Source organism: Scyliorhinus canicula, chromosome 17, assembly GCF_902713615.1.
Source record: "Scyliorhinus canicula chromosome 17, sScyCan1.1, whole genome shotgun sequence".
In the NCBI taxonomy this organism is placed as follows: domain Eukaryota; kingdom Metazoa; phylum Chordata; class Chondrichthyes; order Carcharhiniformes; family Scyliorhinidae; genus Scyliorhinus; species Scyliorhinus canicula.
Genome location: NC_052162.1, coordinates 4807891 through 4830888, shown reverse-complemented (window position 1 = coordinate 4830888; position 22998 = coordinate 4807891). Strand labels below are relative to the sequence as shown.

General features: G+C 49.9%; 1 protein-coding gene across 3 annotated transcripts in view; it reads left to right on the top strand.

Moving 5' to 3' along the window:
• Positions 1 to 22998, top strand: part of mcf2a (MCF.2 cell line derived transforming sequence a) — a 212208-nt gene that overhangs the window by 160525 nt on the left and 28685 nt on the right. For all 3 annotated transcript variants that reach the window (XM_038775496.1, XM_038775498.1, XM_038775497.1), the window contains 5 exons: positions 2045 to 2137; positions 5618 to 5696; positions 13496 to 13547; positions 13767 to 13876; positions 17625 to 17719. In XM_038775496.1, coding sequence (XP_038631424.1) covers positions 2045 to 2137; positions 5618 to 5696; positions 13496 to 13547; positions 13767 to 13876; positions 17625 to 17719 — 429 coding nt within the window. The remainder of the gene's footprint in view (positions 1 to 2044; positions 2138 to 5617; positions 5697 to 13495; positions 13548 to 13766; positions 13877 to 17624; positions 17720 to 22998) is intronic.

The window sequence follows — 22998 nt, the reverse complement described above, 5'->3', positions numbered from 1 at the left end:
ACACTTTAGAGATATACATTGCACTCTCCTTTAAACAGAATTTCAATCCTCCTGGAATCACTCCAAGGTATTTCTTCGTGATGAATGCTTATGACTGTTTCCGTTCTCCGCTTTGGGAAATTTAAGCTCAGAGCTGTCTTTCACAATGAAGTTTTTTCCCCCAGAGATTCTTCCTCTAGCACAAACTTAGTGAATATTCCAGCCTCATTTTAACTTCTCGTGAATTTGGTCTTTCCATTCCCAGCATTAGCTCCCACCTATAATTTCTGCGGACCAAAGCATCTCAGTGCCTATAGCCCCACTTCCTCCCTCAGATCCCAGCAGACCAAACATGTTGAGAGTTTTCAGGGCTATGTTGGACCCTTCCCATCTCAAAGCTCACCTTCAAGGCAATGTGAATCACATGGACCTTGTATCCAGGTGAACATGCTGATTAGCTACCTTGGACTCAGACTCTCTTTCGTCCTGGAAGAAAATGAACAGTTTAAAGAAAAAAAACTGTTTACAACTTGATATTCTCAACATCTTTCTGAGATTCACAGTCTATCCACTGTTATCACACAAGCTGTTGCTATTGTCTCCAACACCTTGCATCTGTTTCCCATTAAGGTAAACTACCCAGGCTTGCTATCAGGCATACTTCGGAACAGATTGCATAACCCCTCCCATTTTACCTTAAAAGAAAGCCGCAAAACATAACAATATTATAAACCTCATATTTGTAACACTGTCCATAGGATTGATTTAAATCTATCAGTTCTTCCCCTCCATGGAGGTGGAATGCACTGTTATATTTGCAACTCACCAACCGGGAATGTCACTGAATGTAGGTGTTTTATGTGAATTTCAGTTAACATTGTGCCATAAATTTCAAATGATTTAGCCGGGGTTCAGTGGGTAATGCACATGCCTTTGAGCTGCAAGCTCTTGTGTGGAAGCTGCACTCCAAAGATTTGAGTGCATAATCTAGGCCAGTGCGCCCGGTGCCTGCACTAAGGGGGTGCTGCATTTCAGAGGAGCTGTTAAACCAAGATCCCATCTGCCTTCTCGTGTGGATGCAAAATATTCCATGTCCCTAATCAACGAAGCACATGGAGTCCTCCTCAGGTTTCGGGCCAATGTTCATCCCTGAACCAATACCTAACACAGATAACGTGAACCTTTATTTCATTGCTGTGTGCAAATTGGTTGATGTACTTTTCATTGTTATGATATTGACTACACTTTCAAACATATTTTTTAGGCTGTAAAGTGCTTTTGGATGTCACGGTTGGCACATTAGTTTACAGCCCAATATAAATAAAATCCAGATTTGAATTCCAGCCGGAACACAATCAGTATGTTGGGAGTGGAGGAGGAGGGAAGGGAATGGTCCCCACCCGGTAAATTATTGACCAAATTGCCGCTGCCACTGACCTTGAACTGTTGTTGTAAGACTTCCCAAGACTGCTCATCCCAGTCCAACGCCAGCATCTCCACATCTTGACTGACCTTGCAGGAAGTTGCCCACAATGTGATGTCTGTGGTGCGGTTTTCCCGAGGGCAGTCTGAACCTGGCACCATGTCAAAGGGATCTATGGGTGTGCAACAGCAATGATGTCATCAAGCTGAGTAAGCGGCAAATCACATTGAAGCATTCACACAAGCAGCAAACCAGGACAAAAGTACTGAATCCTTCCAATTTTAATTTGGGTTTTCAGGCAATGAACTAAATGATTTATAATTGGATCAAGTTAAACAGTAAAATAACAAGAGAAACAAGCTTTTCAAATAATATGAAATGTAAAGAAAATATTCTCTGCACATACAGATGCCTTAAAATTGCTGTCAATCTCAGTGGATGCTGACAGTTGCACCATCATTTCCACCACAAAATCCAGGTCAACAAAATAGTTCAGAGCGACAAACTAGCCTTTTGCAATTAGTTCTTGTAACCGTTGATGTGTTTTACTTCAAAGATACTCCATATCAATCTATTGCTGTTATTTGCTACTAAAAGAAGAATAGAGGAATATAACAATACTTCTTGTATTTCATTTGTCAGATGAGTGCTGTTGGGATCACTGAGAATATTAAAGGAGATACTCGGAAGTTTGAAGTCTGGTATAGTGGGCGAGAGGAAGTGTATCTGATCCAAGTAAGTTCAGTGCCATCAAGGATTCATGGGCAGTATTTGCAGAATTTGACTTGCTTCCAACCGTAGGGTTCAGCTTAATCGCCTCTTTAAATTATGTGTTAATTGTCAGGATGTGGGCATTACTGACAAAGCCAGTTTAATGTCCATCCCTAAATTGCCCTTGAGAAGGTGATGGTGAGCTGCCTTCTTGAACCGCTGCAGTCCCTGAGGTGTATGCACACCCACAGTGCTGTTAGGGAGGGAGTTCCAGGATTTTGACCCAGCGGCAGTGAAGGAACGGCGATATATTCCCAAATCATAAGAACATAAGAACATAAGAACTAGGAGCAGGAGTAGGCCATCTGGCCCCTCGAGCCTGCTCCGCCATTCAATTATATCATGGCTGATCTTTTGTGGACTCAGCTCCACTTTCCGGCCCGAACACCATAACCCTTAATCCCTTTATTCTTCAAAAAACTATCTATCTTTACCTTAAAAACATGTAATGAAGGAGCCTCAACTGCTTCACTGGGCAAGGAATTCCATAGATTCACAACCCTTTGGGTGAAGAAGTTCCTCCTAAACTCATCCTAATAAACTTCCTAATCAGGATGATGTGTGGTTTGAAGGGGACTTGCAAATGATTGTAGTTCCATGTGCCTGCTGCCCTTGTTCTTCCTGGTGGTGAAGATTGGGGCTTGAGAGGTACTCATAGAATCATAAAATTTACAGTGCAGAAGGAGGCCATTCGGCCCATCGAGTCTGCACCAACTCTTAGAAAGAGCACCCTACCCAAGCCCACACCTCCACCCGTTTCCCCGTAACCCAGTAACCCCACACCCACCTTTTTGGACACTAAGGGCAATTGATCATGGCCAATCCACCTAACCTGCACAGCTTGGACTGTGGGAGGAACCGGAGCACCCGGAAGAAACCCACGCAGACACAGGGAGACTCCGCACAGACAGTGACCTAAGCTGGGAATCAAACCTGGGATGCTGGAGCTGTGAAGCAACTGTGCTAACCATTGTGCTACCATACTGTCGAAGAAGCCTTGGGGAGTTGCTGGAATCCTATACTTAGATTCATCTACAGCCCCTGAAGCAATTGAGCTGTTACTTTTAAAACTGACTGAGCAAGAAGGTTGTGTTTGTCTGACTCTTTGAAAGGGATTATGGGTAGATACTAATGTGTATTTGTCATGGTTTTCATTGTTGTCCAATACCACCATTATAATACCACTGACACAGCAGTAAGGCTGCAAGTGGGCTCAGCCCCAGCCTCGAGTTTTCATCAATGCCACATATGGCAAGCAATATTGCAAAGGCTAAGGCCGTGGAGAGTGACTCCCTTCTCTTGGGAGTTCCCACATCCTGGTCTCTCAGTAATCAGTGGGGTCTCCAGCCGCCCTGCTTACACTGGGCCTACCATCACACAGAATGGTAGACCTGGAACCAGCCGGTGATTAGCGCTGGATGGTGGTCTGAATTCTCAAAACAAATGCACTTCACCTTAAAGAAGTTTCAGCTCTTTTACAAAGCTGATGTAAGAAGAAGTGGCATTAATTCCTCAAACGGAGCTGGTGGTTGGGTTGGTGTGTGTGTTTGTGTGTGTGTGAAGTGTGTGGAGGGGTGTTCTGAGGCACTCTCTCATCAGATCCAGCTGTCTTCAGCCTCCTTTAGGGGCCAGGCACCCTACCTGGAGGTACACCCTAGCTGGAGATACACCCTAGCTGGAGGTACACCCTACCTGGAGATACACCCTAGCTGGAGGTACACCCTAGCTGGAGGTACACCCTACCTGGAGGTAAAACTTACCTGGAGGTAAAACCGTACCTGGAGGTAGACCCTACTTGGAGGTACACCCTAGCTGGAGATACACCCTACCTGGAGGTAGACCCTACCCTACATGGAGGTACACTGGAGGGGCTGGTTTAGCTCACTGGGCTAAATCGCTGGCTTTTAAAGCAGACCAAGCAGGCCAGCAGCACGGTTCGATTCCCGTACCAGCCTCCCCGGACAGGCGCCGGAATGTGGCGACTAGGGGCTTTTCACAGTAACTTCATTGAAGCCTACTCGTGACAATAAGCGATTTTCACTCACTCACTGTTGAAATGCAAAGTTGTCCCGACTGCAGGGTCATCAGCAGAGGCTCGCACTGGGTGCACTTGGTCACTTAAACTGGGAGATACGGCCCACGGTTTCCCAGGGTCAGGGTGTTTTAATCAGGACCCTGTTGTCCACAAACAACCTCCAAATGTTACACAACAGGCAATGCCCTCGATTGACCAGGGCCAAAATATCGGCAGCTTCTTAATTTAGCTTCTCGTAAATAAACCCAAGACTCTGATCTTTTTTTCAAATTCACATTCTGGTTTTGAAGTCACTGCCAAAGCTGCTTTATTGCTTCTCCCGCATTGCCCTGTGAAGGTGGTGATGGGACTTGTATTCAAACTGCTGCTGTCCCTGTGATATTCTCGATCGTGGTTTGATGCGACTCAGTGTCTGGCTGGATCACTTAGATTTACAAATCAACCACATTGGTGTGGGTCTGGAGTCAGATCTAAGGCCAGCAGGTTTCCTTCACTAAAAAGGACATGAGGGAACCAGTTGGGTTTATGACAATCCAGCTTCATGGTCACTTGCTCCGAGACCAGCTTTATGTTTTCACATTGAAATTCTCAAACCATTATACTGGGGCATAGCCGCTACAGAGTTGTACCCTATTGTCGCTGGCAATCTGACCTGAGCTTTCAATTCAACAATACACTTTTTTTAAAAAAGAGATAAAATGATCCATTTGCCTGGAATTTTTGCGATCCACACTGACAGCAGGGAAATGCCACGGTGTCTCACTAAAGTCTATTGCAAAGGCCTTTCACTGAGGGGGAGCACTGCTGCCTCACGGTGCCGGGGGCCCGGGTTCGATCCCGGCCCTGGGTCACTGTCAGTGTGGAGTTTGCACATTCTCCACCTATCTGCGTGGGTCTCACTCCCACAACCCAAAAAGATGTGCAGGGTAGGTGGATTGGCCTACCTACCAATTTAGCCCCTTAATTGGAAAAAATGAATTGGGTACTCTAAATTTTTTTAACAAGGCCTTTCACTCATCCTATTCCAAACCCCAATGATAGAGACAAATGCATCCTGGGGCCTCCTTACTGTGCCCACGTGCTGGGGTGTCTCAGAGCCTCATGGCCAGCTCCACAAGGGAGCCAGTGAAGCTAGGATTGGGCTGGAGAGAAAACATCCAAAATGTTTTGCTCTTACCCTCCCCCCCCCCCCCCCCCCCCCCCCCCCCCCAGACTAATCAGCAGAGGGAACAGGGGAAAATGTGATTGCTGTCCAAACACTGTGGAGATCAGTCATCTATTTGCAATGTGTAAGAGCGTGTTATTTGACATGTCTGTATTTAAGATCGAAGGAAGCAAACACTTTGTCACAGAAGACCAAGGGTGAAAGATTTACCTTTTGCAGATCAATATTCTCTATCTGTTCTCAGGCTCCGTCAGTGGACATTAAGATGGCCTGGTTGAGTGAGATGAGGAGAGTGCTAACAAATCAACAGAGACTCCTCCGAGGTACTTGTTGCTTTTTGCTGATGCTGGATTCCAGAAACTTCTTTCACTGTGATGTTTAGAAATGATGACTAGGTGAGACGTTTCTCCTAATTGTGCAGTCAAGTGAGAAAACCTAACTGAGGAGTCCTGATTTCCATCTTACCGATTTCTCAATAGGCGGTAGCCATACACACTGTATAACGCGGTACTGTTCAAGTGTCCTTTGTTTCAGATCAAGGCTTCCGATGTACACTCTTGCTGAGTTAGAATCATAGGATCTTACAGAGCATTCAAAGGCCATTCAGCCCGAAAGTGCCTGTGCTAGCTCTCTTTGAAAGAGCTGTCCAATTAGTCCCACTCTCCAGCTTTTTCCCCATAATCCTGAAAAAAATTCCGTTAAAGTGTACCCCAGTTTTTCATTGAAGTTAGCACTGAATCTGTTTGCCCTTTCAGATAGCTCGTTCCAGATCAAAGCAACACTGTGTAAAACAAACACCTCTCCTCGGTGCTGGCACTGAGCACGGATAGACCACTGAATCTTCAATCTGGCATTTAATGATGATAGAATAATTCCAGACAGCTCCAGAGTGTGCAGTAATCACTTTTATCAACTACATTATGTGGTTGTTACTTATCTTCAGATGTGATTTCTCTGCCAGCCACGAGCAGCAAATGCATGATGTTCCTCCGTTGATAGGTTTATCCGACTCCTGGCCCTCAATGGATCGTACCATCTGAGTTGAAAGACATGGTGATACATTGGGTGGGGAAGGTAACATGTGGAGAAAAATGAATTGGCCTTGGAATAAGCAAGGCGCAGATTCTCCAGAATAAGACCAGGAGTTAATGGTTACAGAGACTGGGATTGTTCCGATCTGATTCAGGTGTTGAAAATGATGAACGGATTTGATAAAGTTGATGGAGGAACATTCATTCCCCTGGTGGGGCAAGACCAGACCAATAGGCATAACCTTAAAATTAGAGCTACTTCATTCAGGGTTGACATCAGAAAGAACTATTTCACACAAAGTGTAATGGCCACATAGAACATAGAACATAGAACAGTACAGCACAGAACAGGCCCTTTGGCCCTCGATGTTGTGCCGAGCAATGATCACCCTACTCAAACCCACGTATCCACCCTATACCCGTAACCCAACAACCCCCCCTTAACCTTACTTTTTAGGACACTACGGGCAATTTAGCATGGCCAATCCACCTAATCCGCACATCTTTGGACTGTGGGAGGAAACCGGAGCACCCGGAGGAAACCCACGCGCACACGGGGAGGACGTGCAGACTCCGCAACAGACAGTGACCCAGCCGGGAATCGAAACTGGGACCCTGGAGCTGTGAAGCATTGATGCTAACCACCATGCTACCGTGCTGCCCCAATGGACCCAATGGACATGGACCTCGCTTCTCCCAAACTGGGTGAAAGAAAGAAAGAAGAAAAACAATCTCAAAACTCAGATGGACAGGAGTCGTGGGACATGGAGCAAAGGCGGCTAAAAGGGGTTGAGGCCCAAATGAGGCATTGTCAGATTAAATGGTTACATTGAGGGGCTGATATGAGGACACCCTCCCAATTTCCTACGCAGTGACATCCTGGCTCCCCATTGGCTGGTTCTCCCTCCCACCCTGTGGTCCTGAATTTGCTGTGGTCGGATGATTCACTCTGTGCGGAAATCAGAAAATCTGCCCAGTCGTTTTATGGCCACGGACTCTTTTAAACCTTTAGACTTCCTCAGTTGTGCTCGCTGATCTACATTGGATCCTCCACTGACAATGTCTCAGTCTCAAAACTCATATTTCTTTTCAAATCCCTTCAAGTCCTTGCCCCTGCCCCAGCCTCTATATTCCCCTCACTGGGACAAGATGCTGTAACTCCTTCCCTAACTGCACTCTGGGTGTACCCACACCACATGGGCACACCACCTTCTCAGAGGTAATTGGGGGTGGGTTGTAAATTCTGGTCTTGCCAATGATCACATTAAAGAAGAACAACACAATCTCCTGAGACCTCTGCGCTCCTCCAATTCCCGCCTCTTGAGCATCGCTGATTTCAATTGCTCCAACATTGGAGCTGCCTTGTTCCCAAGCTCAGGAATTTCCACCTTAAACCACTTCACCTCCATAACCCTCTCTTCCCCTGTTAAATGTTTCTTCAATTCTAACTCTTTGATCAAGCTGTTGGTCACTTTTCCCAATATCTCTGAATGCAGCTCAGTCTCAAATGCTGTTCCTGTGACGCATATTGGGATGTTTAGCTACTCTAAAGGTAAAGAAATACAAATTGTTATGTACTGCCCGAGGTTAGGACCTGCTGCAAAATCCAATGACCATACAAGTGTTCATTAGCTCTACGCCAATGATGTTCGCATAAATGTTTCTGCTAAAGGCACAATGGGCCTGAAGGCCTACTCCTGTGCTGTGCCATTATATATAATGAGCTTCCACATAGCGAGTAGGGGATGAGAGAAATTGGTGGATGTTGAGTCTGGCGAAGGGTGTGTAGATAGCCTGGGTCACATTGAGATCCATAAAGATGAGGTGTTGGGTGTCTTGAAAAATATTGAGTTTATAAGTCCCCAGGGCCTGATGGGATCTACCCCAGAATACTGAAGGAGGCTAGAGAGGGAATTGCTGAGGCCTTGACAGAAATCTTTGGATCCTCACTGTCTTCAGGTGAGTCTTCCGGAGGACTGGTGAATAGCCAATGTTGTTCCTTTGTTTAAAAAGGGTAGCAAGGATAATCCAGGGAACTACAGGCCGGTGAGCCTTGCGTCAGTGGGAGGGAAATTACTGGAGGAACTAAAGGAAGAAGGCATACGGCATGCTTGCCTTCATTGGCCAGGGCATTGAGTATAAAAATTGGCAAGTCATGTTGCAGCTGTATAGAACCTTAGTTAGGCCACACTTGGAGTATAGTGTTCAATTCTGGTCGCCACACAACAAGAAGGATGTGGAGGCTTTAGAGAGGGTGCAGAAGAGATTTACCAGGATGTTGCCTGGTATGGGGGGCATTAGCTATGAGGAGCGGTTGAATAAACTCGGTTTGTTCTCACTGGAACGACGGAGGTTGAGGGACGACCTGATAGAGGTCTACAAAATTATGAGGGGCATAGACAGAGTGGATAGTCAGAGGCTTTTCCCCAGGGTAGAGGGGTCAATTACTAGGGGGCATAGGTTTAAGGTGCGAGGGGGCAAGGTTTAGAGGAGATGTGCAAGGCAAATGTTTTACACAGAGGGTAGTGGGTGCCTGGAACTCGCTGCCAGAGGAGGTGGTGGAAGCAGGGACGATAGTGACATTTAAGGGGCATCTTGACAAATACATGAATAGGATGGGAATAGAGGGATATGGACCCAGGAAGTGTAGAAGATTTTAGTTTAGACAGCAGCATGGTCGGCACAGGCTTGGAGGGCCAAAGGGCCTGTTCTTGTGCTGTACTTTTCTTTGTTCTTTGTTCTTTTCTGACCATTTAAAAATTATTCCACAGGATGTGGGCTTTGCTGGCCCGATGGGCCGAATGGCCTCCTTCTGCACTGTAGGGATTCTGTGATACTAGTGCCAGCATGTGTTGCCCATCTCTAATTGCCCTTAAGACGTTGGTGCTGAGCGGCCTTCTTGAACTGTTGCAGTCCCTGTGTGTAGGTACACCCACAATGCTGTTAGTGATGGAATGCCAAGACTTTGATCCACCGACAGGGAAGGAAAGGTCATATATTTACTGGTCAGGACGGTGAGTGACTTAGAGGGGAACCTCCAGGTGTTCCCAGGTATCGGTTGCCATGGTCCTTCCAGGAGATCCCGGGTGATCCTCAATTTCTGGGTCACTGACTGACTATTGTGGTTGGTTGGGAAATTTATTTTTCCAATCTTACTCCAAGAGATTCCATTAGAATGTGTTTGTATTGAGTAAATGGTGGGAATTGTGTAGATTAGTTTTGGTTAGACTGTGTGTGGGTTACTCCACGTATAGCAGCTATACTAATGAGATAAGAAACGCTTCAGCCACTACAAACACAGCCGGTCTCAGCTGTGGTGCAGTTGGTAACGCTCTCATCTCTGAGTCAGAAGGTTGTGGGTTCAAATCCTATTTCGGGAACTGGGCTAAAGACCTGGGTTGAGATTCCAGTCTTTGGTTCTTTGTGTCAACACCTTTGTGTCAACACATTTGTGAGACTGTTTCACAAGGCAGGCTCTCCTGAGTCAATGCCCTTTAGGTGAGGTGTTAGCATTGCTGCCTCACAGCGCCAGGGACCCGGGTTCAATTCCGGCCTCAGGTGACTCTGTAGAGTTTGCACTTCCTCCCCATGTATGCCCGGGTTTGCACTGAGTGCTCCGGGAGTCCTCCCACAATCCAAAGATATTCAGGTTAGGTGGCTTGGCCATGATCAATTGCCCTTAGTGTTCAATTCTTAGGTGGGTTATGGGGAAAGGGCGGGGAAGTGGGTTTGGGTGGAGTGCTCTTTCGGAGGGTTAGTGTGGAGCCGATGGACCGATTGGCCTCTTTCTGCCCTGTGGGGGTTCTATAATACTAGTGCCTTGTGGACCGCCTTTGGAGAGTCAGGACATGAGTTCCAGAATTGCGAGCCTCTGACCTGCTCTTGGAGACACAGTTCAGATGGCGAGTCTCTTTCAGTTTTTAGTCAATGGTAACCGCTAAGATGTTGATCGTGGGGGATTCAGCGATGCTCGAGGGGAGGCTCTGGTGCTGTGGTATTGTTGCTGGACTAGTAATTCAGAGAGGTCTGTGTCATAATATCCACTCATGTATATAATGAGATGCAGACAGGCAGTGATTGACACACAGGATAACCAATGAACACACACGACACAGAACAACCAATCACCAGACAGGACACCACCACTATAAAGCCCACAGGGCATTAAGACTGTCCCTCTCTCACAGGACACGGCTAGGGAGATAGCCGCAGTGCACAGGCCAATGAACATCATCACCATGTGATAGAGAGCTAGTCTGGTCAAGCCAGTACAAGATTATCCGTTAGGTTAATAGAGTGTCAACCCACAGCAGATTATGTACAGCAATCAACAGGTTCAATAAAACAGTGTTGGACCATCTCCTGTGTTGGAAGCCTGTTTCTCATTTTGCTGCATCCAGTTGCAGTCGATGTTAGACCAACACAGACAACAACACATCAGTCTAGATCCCGTTAGCGGGTCACCTCTGCCGCTGAAAAACACGCAGCGGGACGGTCAGATAATCCCATCCAATGTCTTCGCCATTGGGCTTTCCTGCCGGGTTGGCCATGCTAAACCTTTATAAATCACTGGTTAGGCTTCAATGGGAATATTGTGTCTAAATCTGGGCTCCGCACTTTAGGAAGGATGTCAAGGCCTTGGAGAGAGGGGTGGAGGAGATTTACTGGAAAGGGACCAGGGAGGAGGGACTCCAGTAATGTGGAGGGACTGGAGAAGCTAAGATTGCCCTCCATAGAGCAGAGAGGATTAAGAAGGGATTTAATAGAGGTGTTCAAACTCAGGAATGATTTCGGAGCGAGTAAAGAAGGAGAAGCTCTTGCCTGAGACAGGAGGGTCAGTAAACAGAATCCGAGATTTGGCAAACGAGCTGGAGAGGAGATGGGAGGTTTTCCTTTCACGCTGAGCTCCTGTGATCTGGAGCGCGCTGCCTGAAGAGAGTTTTAGAAGTGGTTTCAGCCGTAACTTTCAGAAGGGAATTGGATTAAAACTTGCTGTCCTTTGCACAGCGTTGGGGAAGCAACAGGAGGGCTGGGACTAATTTTAAGAGCTGGCACATGTGCAATGGGCCTCATCGCCTCATTTTGTGCTCTGTGATTCTGTGCTGATTCAGAGAGAGCAGCAATCTTGTGGGGGGAGCACAATAATTGGCCCCTTAAGAGCTTCAAATGGGGCAAGTGCAGACGGGCACCCTAGGTGTCGCCTTGCCCCACGTAAAATTGCGCACTGTTTGGGCAGGTGAGTGAGAGGGTAGCGAGGAAGCCATCATTAGCAGGCACACCTACCTGCAGGTCTGCCAGTGGAGAATAGTGAAATTCAACCCCAGGTTTGGTGGCAATCCAGTGACTAATCCAATGGTAGCGATAATGACTAATTGAGGCCAAAACAGTTAATTCCTGGCAGTTTTGTAGGATTCAAAGGTTCTGACACTAGACAATGGCGATAAATTGAGCATGAGTGGCAGAGTGGTTAGCGCTGCGGCCTCACAGCTCCAGGGTCACGGGTTCAATTCCGGCCTCGGGTGAATGTCTGTGTGGAGTCTGCACGTTCTCCCCGTGTCTGCGTGGGTTTCCTCCCGGTGCTCCGATTTTCCTCCTACAGTCCAAAGATGTGCAGGTTAGGTGGATTGGCCATGATAAATTGCCCTTTGTGTCCAAAAGGTTAGTTAGGGTTACTGGGTTACGGGGATAGGGTGGAGGTGTGGGCCTTGGTAAGGTGCTCTTTCCAAGGATGAGTGCAGACTCGATGGGTCGAATGGCCTCCTTCTGCACTATAGGGATTCAATGATTCTATGACTAATTGCCTGATGGTGTATTGGGTCTATAATCCTGCAGTGTTGTTATATTTCCCTTGGCTGGCCTGAGAAAGTTGTGTTGTATACTCATCGGCCATGCTGGGTAAGCCCAGGGTTTAGGGGAGATGGTGGAAATGGGCCGACGTGCTGATAAACATATTTCAGAATCCTGATAGTTCTGAGAAAAAAACTGAAGTCTGAGGTTTTTGTTGTAATTTTGAGACTCCTCCTTCGTTTCCTGTTTCTAAAGTAGTTTTAGCTTCAAAATTTGGTTCCATACATGCCAAAACTGCATTTACATAGAATGCTAGAATCCCTACAGTGCAGAAGGAGGCTGTCGATTCTGCACCGACCCTCTGAAAGAGCTCCCTACCTAGGCCTATGCCCCATCCCTGCAACTCCACATAACCTTTGGACACTAAGGGACAATTTAGCGTGGCCAATCCTCCTTACATTGGTAAATGTACATTAATGAAGCTGCTTGATCATGCTGGACATTAAGTTATTGCTGCTAAGTTCTTTGACAAATGACAACCATATTGTGATGAAGTAGACAGAAAATAGTCGGCCTTCTACCAGTCACATGGCGACCAATTGGATTTTTCAAAACTGAGTTTGATAGATCCTTCTTCAAGGAATTAACAGTTACAGAACCAAAAGGTGTAAAATGAGGTTAAGGTACAGATCAGCCATGATCTAATTAATGGCAGAACAGGCTTGAGGGGCTGAATGGCCCTCTGTTCCTGCTGCCTCTTCAACTGAAACTATTTACTGTGGTCCCATTTCCCCCTCTCTAGAATCTTACTTCTTTAATACCAATTCTCTGTTACACGATGACTGCCTTAATAGAACATACAGTGCAGAAGGAGACCATTCGGCCCATCGAGTCTGCACCTACCCACTTAAGCACTCACTTCCACCCTATCCCCGTAACCCAATAACCCCTCCTAACCTTTTTGGACACTAAGGGCTATTTATCATGGCCAATCCAACTAACCTGCACGTCTTTGGACTGTGGGAGGAAATCGGAGCACCCGGAGGAAACCCACGCACACACGGGGAGAACGTGCAGACTCCGTACAGACAGTGACCCAGCAGGGAATCGAACCTGGGACCCTGGCGCTGTGAAGCCACAGTGCTATCGAGTTGTGCTGCCCTGATGTTACTTGCACTGAAGAATTTCATTCCACTTAATTGGGGCCATTTGTTTAATTGGAGATTAAGTTGAACAGGATACACAAGCAGACCCTGGGTTATAGCAATGCCTGATCATTATCTCACTCTGCCTCCATTTCACAGGAGACAGTCAATCTCATCAGCACCTGACAGATCAGATTCTTCTAACCTCAGGGTAAGTGTTAAAATGGTCTGTAAAATCAAATGACAATATGCTGTGTTTGCTTTGCAAAGGAATAAAATAGATCTAATCAATTTTGCATTAGGTTAGTGCAATCTGACCGATAAGACTTGTGCAGTTCCTGTGCAGTTCTCAAGTGCGAAAGTTGATCTTCGGTTACAGGATTTCATTCTATCCCGTCTGAGGTAATTTTCTATTTTTTGTTTTGGACAGGAAACAGAAAACAGCCTCTTTAAGTTCGGAAGAAAATGACTCTGATCTCACGAGTTCTGGGGTTTTCGAACACTTCCCTCTGTCACCTCAGCATCTCTCGACGCGGAAAGGTATTGCTGACGATTCCCTTTCGCGCAATCACCCTGAAAGAGTGCGGAAGCTTTCATTGTAAACGACTGTGCATATTTAAACAGTCGAGTGCCGATGTCACTGATCCGAGCAGCTTTCAGTGCGGTTTCACCGGGCTGCATTTCAAGCTGGTTGCATTCCTGGAACTTTCTGTTCTGCTAAATTGACCTTGTTTTAGACTCAGAAAACCGTCTTCACTGAATTTTCCCCTTTGCATTTACTTGGAACTTTTGAACAAAGCAAATCCGCCAAAATAGATTCTGCTGTACAGTGCAGAAGGAGGCCATTCGGCCCATCGAGCCTGCACCGGCCCTTGGACAGAGCACTACTTTTTTTTTTAAATAACTTTTATTCAAATTTTTCAACAACAAGTTTTCTCCCAACAATAAAGTAAACAAGGTGTAGAAATAAACAGAAAGAGAAATCCCCCCCCCCCCCAATACAAAGCAATAAATCAATAAATTAATAACTTAATAACAATACAAAAAAGAAGAAAATAGCAAACACACCGTCGCAAGAACAAACCCCCTTAACAGACCCCGAACCCCCCGCCCCCCCGGGTTGCTGCTGAGATTGGCCACCCTGTAATCCTCCGCCAGAAAATCGAGAAAGGGCTGCCACCGCTGGAAGAACCCTTGTACCGACCCCCTCAGGGCAAACTTAACCTTTTCCAGCCTGATGAACCTGGCCATGTCATTGATCCAGGCCTCCGTGCTCGGGGGCTTCGCGTCCCTCCACTGTAAGAGAATCCTACGCCGGGCTACTAGAGACGCAAAGGCCAGGGTACCGGCCTCTCTCGCCTCCTGCACTCCAGGCTCCGATGCTACCCCAAAGATCGCGAGCCCCCAGCCCGGCTCCACCCTGGAACCGACCACCTTGGACAAAGTCCCCGTCACCCCCTTCCAAAACCCCTCCAACGCCGATATGCCCAGAACATGTGGGTGTGGTTCGCCGGGCCAGAGCACTCTACTTAAGGCCACGCCTCCGCCCTATCCTGGTAACCCAGTAACCCGACCTACCTTTTTGGACACGAAGGGGCAATTCAGCACGGCCAATCCACCCGTCCTGCACATCTTCGGACTGTGAGAGGAAACCGGAGCACCCGGAGGAAACCCACGCAGACACTGGGAGAATGTGCAGACTCCGCACAGACAGTGACCCGAGGCTGGAATTGAACCCTGGTCCCTGGCGCCGTGAGGCAGCAGTGCTAACCACTGTGCCACCGTACTGCCCATTAAGTTAGGTGAAGTGAAATGAAATGAAATGAAAATTGCTTATTATCACGAGTAGGCTTCAATTAAGTTACTGTGAAGAGCCCCTAGTCGCCACATTCCGGCGCCTGTTCGGGGAGGCTGGTACAGGAATTGAACTGTGCTGCAGGCTTGCTTGGTCTGCTTTAAAAGCCAGTGATTTGGCCCAGTGTGCTAAACCAGCCCCTTAGGCACTATTGCTAGCTATATAATTGAACAGATCTGTTAAATTTGGTAGTGAGGTTCTATAGGAGCAGTGATAACAGTGGTGATTGGTACACGTAACCTTGACATCACCATCATCATGCTGGATGAGGTCGATTCAGAACAGGTCTGGCAGCTCAAAACTTGGCATCCATGAAGACAGCGTGGACCAGCACCAGAAGCAGACTGGTACACTAATCACAATCTGTAACCTTATGGGCTAGCACATCCCTAATTCTAAGGTTTTTCTACCCCAGGAAGTCAGGCAGTGAAGGATAAAACTATAGCCCGTGGGTGGGATTCTCCCAGCCCGGGACCGGGCCAGATAATCCTCGCAACCGGGCCATGCCGCCCAAACGCCGGCATCTCCGTGGAGCGGAGAATCGGCGCCATTGGCACTGGCGTGTTTGGCACAGCGCCGGTTGCGAGCCGCTGTACGCAGCCAGGCTGCCAATTCTTGACCCAGGATGGGCCTTCCGGCGCCGTCCACACGTGGTCGCAGCCGGCGGGAACTCTGCGCGCAGGGCCAGGGGAGCGGGGGGGTGGGTGGGGGCAGCCTGTGGGGGCAGAGGAGTGGGGGCTCCGACCCCAGGGGGGGGGGGGCCTTCGATGGGGCCGAGATCGGGGTCCACCAATCGGTGGGCCGGCCTCTCGCTCCCCGGGCCTATTTTCCTCCGCGCTGGCCCCTGAACTCCCGTACCATGCTGCGTCGGGGCCGGTGCATTGAGGGAGGCCACCGTGCATGCGTGAACCGCTCCAGCGCCGTACGGGCCCCCTGTGGGAGCCAGAATCGCTACTCCCAGCGGCGGTGTTTCCGACGGTGTAGACACTCTGCCGCCGAATGGGATAATTCCGCCCAATATGATTGATTCTGAAATATGTTGATCAGCACGTCAGTCCATTTCCACCATCTCCACTAAACCCTGGGTTTGCCCAACATGGCTGATGAATATACAACACAACTTTCTCAGGCCAGCCAAGGGGAAGGCGGACTTACAGCGATGGAGGTTGGGCCTAGGTAGGGTGCTCTTTCAGAGGGTCGGGCAGGCTCAATGGGCCAAATGGCCTCCTTTTGTACTACAGGGGGTCTATGATTCTATGTAAATGCAGTTTTGCCATAAGTAGAACCAAATTTTGAAACTAAAACTACTTTAGAAACAGGAAACGAAGGAGGGGTCTCAAAATTGCAACAAAGACCTCAGACTTCATCTTTTTCCTCAGAGCTATCAGGATTCTGAAATATGTTTATCAGCACGTTGGCCCATTTCCACCGTCTCCTCCAAACCCTGGGCTTACCCAGCATGGCCGATGCGGATACAATACAACTTTCTCAGGCCAGCCAAGGGAAATATAACAACACACTTTTATACACATTCATTGACAGAGTTACAGGAAGAGAGAGACAGGATGGGCTGAACAATGGCAAATGGAATTCAATCCAGATAAGGCCACAATCAGATCAGCTATGATCTTATTGAATGGTAGGACAGGCTCAATGGGCCGAATGGCCGACACCTAATTCTTATGATCTTTTGGTCATTTACCTATTAATAAATCCTCCTTTGAAAAGGAAACTTGAAGGCTAACAACATACACCTTTGGCAAAAATATTGGCAACAATGGTTAATTTTATTAATTTTTGTGATTATTCACTGTTGATATTTTGGTGTCACTGGGAAGGGCTAACATTTATTGCCTATCCTAGTTCCTGGAAAAGGTGATGGCGAGCTGTCTTCGTGAACCATTGTATGTGGCTAGCACGTTGGAGGACAGTTACGCGTCAGCCACGTTACTTGTGGGTCTGGAGTCACATGTCGGCCAGACCTGGAAAATGTGGTGGGTTTCCATAATAACCCTCATGTGATTGATCGATTGATCTCCCCGTGGGACACGTAAAATACCAGCTCGCCCGCGAGTGGGTGGGGGGCCGCTCAGCAGGGCTTGCAAACTCGCCCTTTAAAGCCGGCTGAGAATGGGACCGGCCCGTTGGTAGTCCTGATTGGGACCTGTGAGCTGTAAGCTACGTTACGGCCTTTACTTTATGTTAACTAAGTAAGTATAGTTTAGCTTATCTTCTCGGGCCTCCTGAACTTTAATTGCTTTCTTCTTTTCTTGTTTTATTTCCAGGTTTGAAAAGTGCCGATTGTCAAAATGTCACAGTGTGATTTGAACGTCCACTCTCTGTATTGTAAACGCTGCTGTATCCCTCTTTCACAGGAAGTATAAGATTGCAATAAGAAGACCTGATCTAACACTTGTGTCTATTTTCTCCCAGACTGGGCTGGAAATTTCCACTATGCTGAAGCTTCAGAGGGAAATGACGGCTGGTCCAGTAATAATGACACGGAAGAGGAGGACATTAACCAACTGGTCAGTCACTCTTTCACATGTATGACCTGAATGTCAGATGTTTGTTTTTAAAATCCACGAATCTTCTAACCATGATCAGTCTGAAATAGGTTTTGTTCATCAGCTGTCACGTGACCCTTCCCTCCCAGCCTTGTGTCTTTCCTTGTCATGAAGCTAATCACTTATAAGTCCAAACTTACTGAGAGGCCTCTACTGGATTGGCTATTTGGCCATTGAACAAAGAAAAAAATAACAAAGAAAATTACAGCACAGGAACAGGCCCTTCGGCCCTCCCAGCCTGCGCCGATCCAGATCCTTTATCTAAACCTGTTGCCTATTTTCCAAGGATCTACTTCCCTCTGTTCCCCGCCTGTTCATATATCTGTCTAGATGCATCTTAAATGATGCTATCGTGCCCGCCTCTACCACCTCCGCTGGCAAAGCATTCCAGGCACCCACCACCCTCTGCGTAAAAGACTTTCCACGCACATCTCCCTTAAACTTTCCCCCTCTCACCTTGAAATCGCGACCCCTTGTAATTGACACCCCCACTCTTGGAGAAAGCTTGTTGCTATCCACGCTGCCACGGGCCAGATTTCCAACCGAATCAGCCGATGTAAGACCATCAGACACAGGAGCAGAATTAGGCCACTCGGCCCATCGAGTCTGCTCCGCCATGCAATCATGGCTGATATTTTTCTCATCCCCATTCTCCTGCCTTCTCCCCATAACCCCTGATCCCCTTATTAATCAAGAACCTATCTATCTCTGTCTTAAAGGCACTCAGTTATTTGGCCTCCACAGCCTTCTGCAGCAAAGAGTTCCACAGATTCACCACCCTCTGGCTGAAGAAATTCCTCCTCATCTCTGTTTTAAAGGATCGTCATTTTAATCTGAGATGGTGTCCTCTGGTTCTAGTTTTTCCTACAAGTGGAAACATCCTCTCCACGTCCACTATATCCAGGCCTCGCAGTGTCCTGTAAGTTTCAATAAGACCCCACCTCATCCTTCTAAACTCCAACGAGTACTGACCCAGAGTCCTCAACCGTTCCTCATATGACAAGTTCTTCATTCCAGGGATCATTCTTGTGAACCTCCTCTGGCCTTTCCAAGGCCAACACATCCTTCCTTGGATACGGGGCCCAAAACTGCTCACAATACTCCAAATGGGATCTGACCAGAGCCTTATACAGCCTCAGAAGTACATCCCTGGTCTTGTATTCTAGCCTCTTGACATGAATGCTGACATTGCATTTGCCTTCTTAACTACCGACTGAACCTGCACATTAACCTTCCAAGAATCATGAACAAGGACTCCCAAGTCCCTTTGTGCTTCTGATTTCCTAAGCATTTGCCCATTTAGAAAATAGTCTATGCCTGGATTCCTCCTTCCAAAGTGCATAACCTCACACTTTTCCACATTGTATTTAATTTGCCACTTCATTGCCCACTCTCCTAGCCTGTCCAAATCCTTCTGCAGCCCCCTTGCTTCCTCAATACTACCTGTCCCTCGACAGCTTTGTATCATCTGCAAACGTAGCAACAGTGCCTTCAGTTTCTTCTTCCAGATCATTAATGTATATTGTGAATGGCTGTGGTCCCAGCACAGACCCCTGAGGCACACCACTAGTCACCGGCTGCCATCCTGAAAAAGACCCCTTTATCCCCACTCTCTACCTTCTGCCAGTCTGCCAATCCTCTATCCATGCCAGGATCTTACCCTTAACACCGTGGGCTTTTAGAAGGCGGTGGGATAGTGGTATTGTCGCTGAACTAGCAATCCAGAGACCCGGGGCAGCACGGTGGCACAGTGGTTAGCACTGCTGTCTCACGGCGTCGAGGTCCCAATTTCGATCCCGGCTCGGGGTCACTGTCCGTGTAGAGTTTGCACATTCCCCCCGTGTTTGTGTGGGTTTCGCCCCCACAATCCAAAGATGTGCAGGGTAGGTAGATTGGCCACGCTAAATTGCCCCTTAATTTAAAAAATGAATTGGGTACTCTAAATTTATATTTAAAAAAAAGGAATGTGAGTTCAGATCCACAGCAATGTGGTTGACTCTGAAATGGCCCAGCAAGCCATGTATTCAAATGCTACAAAAAATGTCCTAGGCCCAACTATCTTCAGCTGCATCATCAATCACCTCCCTTCCGTAATAAGGTCAGAAGTGGGGATGTTTGCGGATGACTGCACAATGTTCAGCACCATTCGCGACTCCTCAGATACTGAAGCAGTCCATGTCCAAATGCAGCAAGACCTGGACAATATCCAGTCTTGGGCTGACAAGTGGTAAGTTACATTCGCGCCACACAAGTGCCAGGCAATGATCATCTCCTCCAAGAGAGGATCTAACCATCGCCCCTTGACATTCAGTGGTACAGTAGTCCCCCTTTATAACGCGGGTGTTGGGGTCCAAGACAGCCACCCGCGTTGCAACCGAGCCGCGGATATCCACGATGGGGGTTTTAAATTTATTTAAAAATCTATGCTAGCGCTTCCCATTGAGAGTCTACGGGGGGGCGGGGGGAGAGGTCTGCCCCCGTAGACTCACAATGGGAAGCGCTAGCATAGATTTTTAAATAAATTTAAAACCCCCATCGTGGATCCAATTAAAATTTCAGCGGCCGGCTCACTTTGATCCGGAGAGGGAAGCTGCTCTCTCACTGAAACCATCAGCCGGCCGCTGAAATTGACACTGCCCGCTGCTCTCTCCCTCCAATCCAACTTTTAAGTTTTAATGTTTCTGATTGGAGGGAGAGAGCAGCCGGCAGTGTCAATTTCTTTTTCTTTCTCCGGCTTGCCCCCTCTCCCCCCACATCCTCCAACTAGACCCCTCTCCCCCCACACCCTCCGGCTCGCCCCCTCTCCCCCCCAACACCCTCCGGCTCGCCCCCTCTCCCCCCACATCCTCCAACTAGACCCCTCTCCCCCCCAACACCCTCCGGCTCGCCCCCTCTCCCCCCACACCCTCCGGCTCGCCCCCTCTCCCTCCACATCCTCCGGCTCGCCCCCTCCCCACACCCTCCGGCTCGCCCCCTCTCCCCCCACAGCGTCCAGCTCTCCCCCTCTCCCCCCACACCTTCCGGCTCGCTCCCTCTCCCCCTCTCCCCCACACCCTCCGGCTCGCTCCCTCTCCCCCTCTCCCCCACACCCTCCTGCTCTCCCCCACAGCGTCCAGCTCGCCCCCTCTCCTCCCACACCTTCTGGCTCGCTCCCTCTCCCCCTCTCCCCCACACCCTCCTGCTCTCCCCCACAGCATCCAGCTTGCCCCCTGACCCCCCACACCCTCCGGCTCGCCCCCTCCCCACACCCTCCGCTCGCCCCCTCCCCACACCCTCCGGCTCGCCCCCTCCCCCCCCTCTCCTCCCCGTCCCCCAACACCCGCAGGGCCCCCCTCTCTCCCCCAACACCCGCAGGGCCCTCCTCTCTCCCCCAACACCCGCAGGTCCACCCTCTCTCCCCCACACCCCCAGGGGGGTCTCCCCCACACCCACAGGGGGGTCTCCCCCACACCTGCTCCCCCCAACACCCGCCCCCCCACCTCTCCCCCCCCCAACACCCGCAGGACCCCCCTCTCTCCCGCAACACCCGCAGGGCCCCCCTCTCTCCCCCACATTCCCAGGGGTGGGGGTCCTCCCCCACACCCGTCCCCCCCCAACACCCGCCCCCCTCCTCTCCCCCCCCACACCCCCCTCCTCTCCCCCCCCACACCCCCCTCCTCTCCCCCCCCACACCCTTCCTCTCCCCCCCCACACCCGGCCCCCTCCTCTCCCCTCCCAACACCCGCCCCCCTCCTCTCCCCCCAACACCCGCCCCCCTCCTCTCCCCCCAACACCCGCCCCCCTCCTCTCCCCCCCCCACACCCCTCCTCCCCCCCCCACCACCCGCCCCCCTCCTCTCCCCCCCAACACCCGCCCCCCTCCTCTCCCCCCCAACACCCGCCCCCCTCCTCTCCCCCCCAACACCCGCCCCCCTCCTCTCCCCCAACACCCGCCCCCCTCCTCTCCCCCCCCAACACCCGCCCCCCTCCTCTTCCCCCCCAACACCCGCCCCCCTCCTCTCCCCCCCCAACACCCGCCCCCCTCCTCTCCCCTCCCAACACCCGCCCCCCTCCTCTCCCCCCCAACACCCGCCCCCCTCCTCTCCCCCCCAACACCCGCCCCCCTCCTCTCCCCCCAACACCCGCCCCCCTCCTCTCCCCCCAACACCCGCCCCCCTCCTCTCCCCCCAACACCCGCCCCCCTCCACCCCCCGCCCCCCTCCTCTCCCCCCCCAACACCCGCCCCCCTCCTCTCCCCCCCAACACCCGCCCCCTCCTCTCCCCCCCCCAACACCCGCCCCCCTCCTCTCCCCCCCCCAACACCCGCCCCCCTCCTCTCCCCCCCCAACACCCGCCCCCCTCCTCTTCCCCCCCCAACACCCGCAGGGCCCTCCTCTCTCCCCCAACACCCGCAGGTCCACCCTCTCTCCCCCACACCCCCAGGGGGGGTCTCCCCCACACCCGCCCCCCTCCTCTCCCCCCCCAACACCCGCCCCCTCTCTTCTCCCCCCCCCCCCCCCCCCCAACACCAACCTTGCTGTCATGGATGACCCTATCAGGACCAAGGAGCTCCAAACAGCATCACTTAAGGGATCAATTCAGTGCAAAAACCTCACCATCTTGCGATCCTCTTCTCCCCCCCCCCCCAAACACCTGCCCCCCCTCTTCTCCCCCCCCCAACACCCGCCCCCCCTCTTCTCCCCCCCCCCCCCAACACCCGCCCCCCCCCCTCGGCAGTGTCAATTTCAGCGGCCGGCTGATTATTTCAGTGAGAGCAGCTTCCCTCTCTGGATCAAAGTGAGCCGGCCGCTGAAATTGACACTGCCCGCTGCTCGCTCCCTCCAATCCAACTTTTAAGTTTTAATGTTTCTGATTGGAGGGAGAGAGCAGCCGGCAGTGTCAATTTCAGCGGCCGGCTCACTTTGATCCAGAGAGGGAAGCTGCTCTCACTGAAATAATCAGCCGGCCGCTGAAATTGACACAACTGACAGTTGGGGTCCATCAGCCCCCCCGCGGTATATTGCGAACCGCGGTATTGCGGAGCGCGGTATAACGGGGGACTACTGTATTACCATAGCTGAATCTCCCACAATCAACATCCTGGGGGTTACCATTGATCAGAAACTGAACTGCCCTAGCCATATTAATAAATGCTGGCCTCGCCAGCGATGCCCACTTTCCATAAATGAATAAAAAAATATTTACTGCAACGATTACCATTCTCCTAAATTCACTGTTCAACTCGTTTTGACAAGTCCCTTG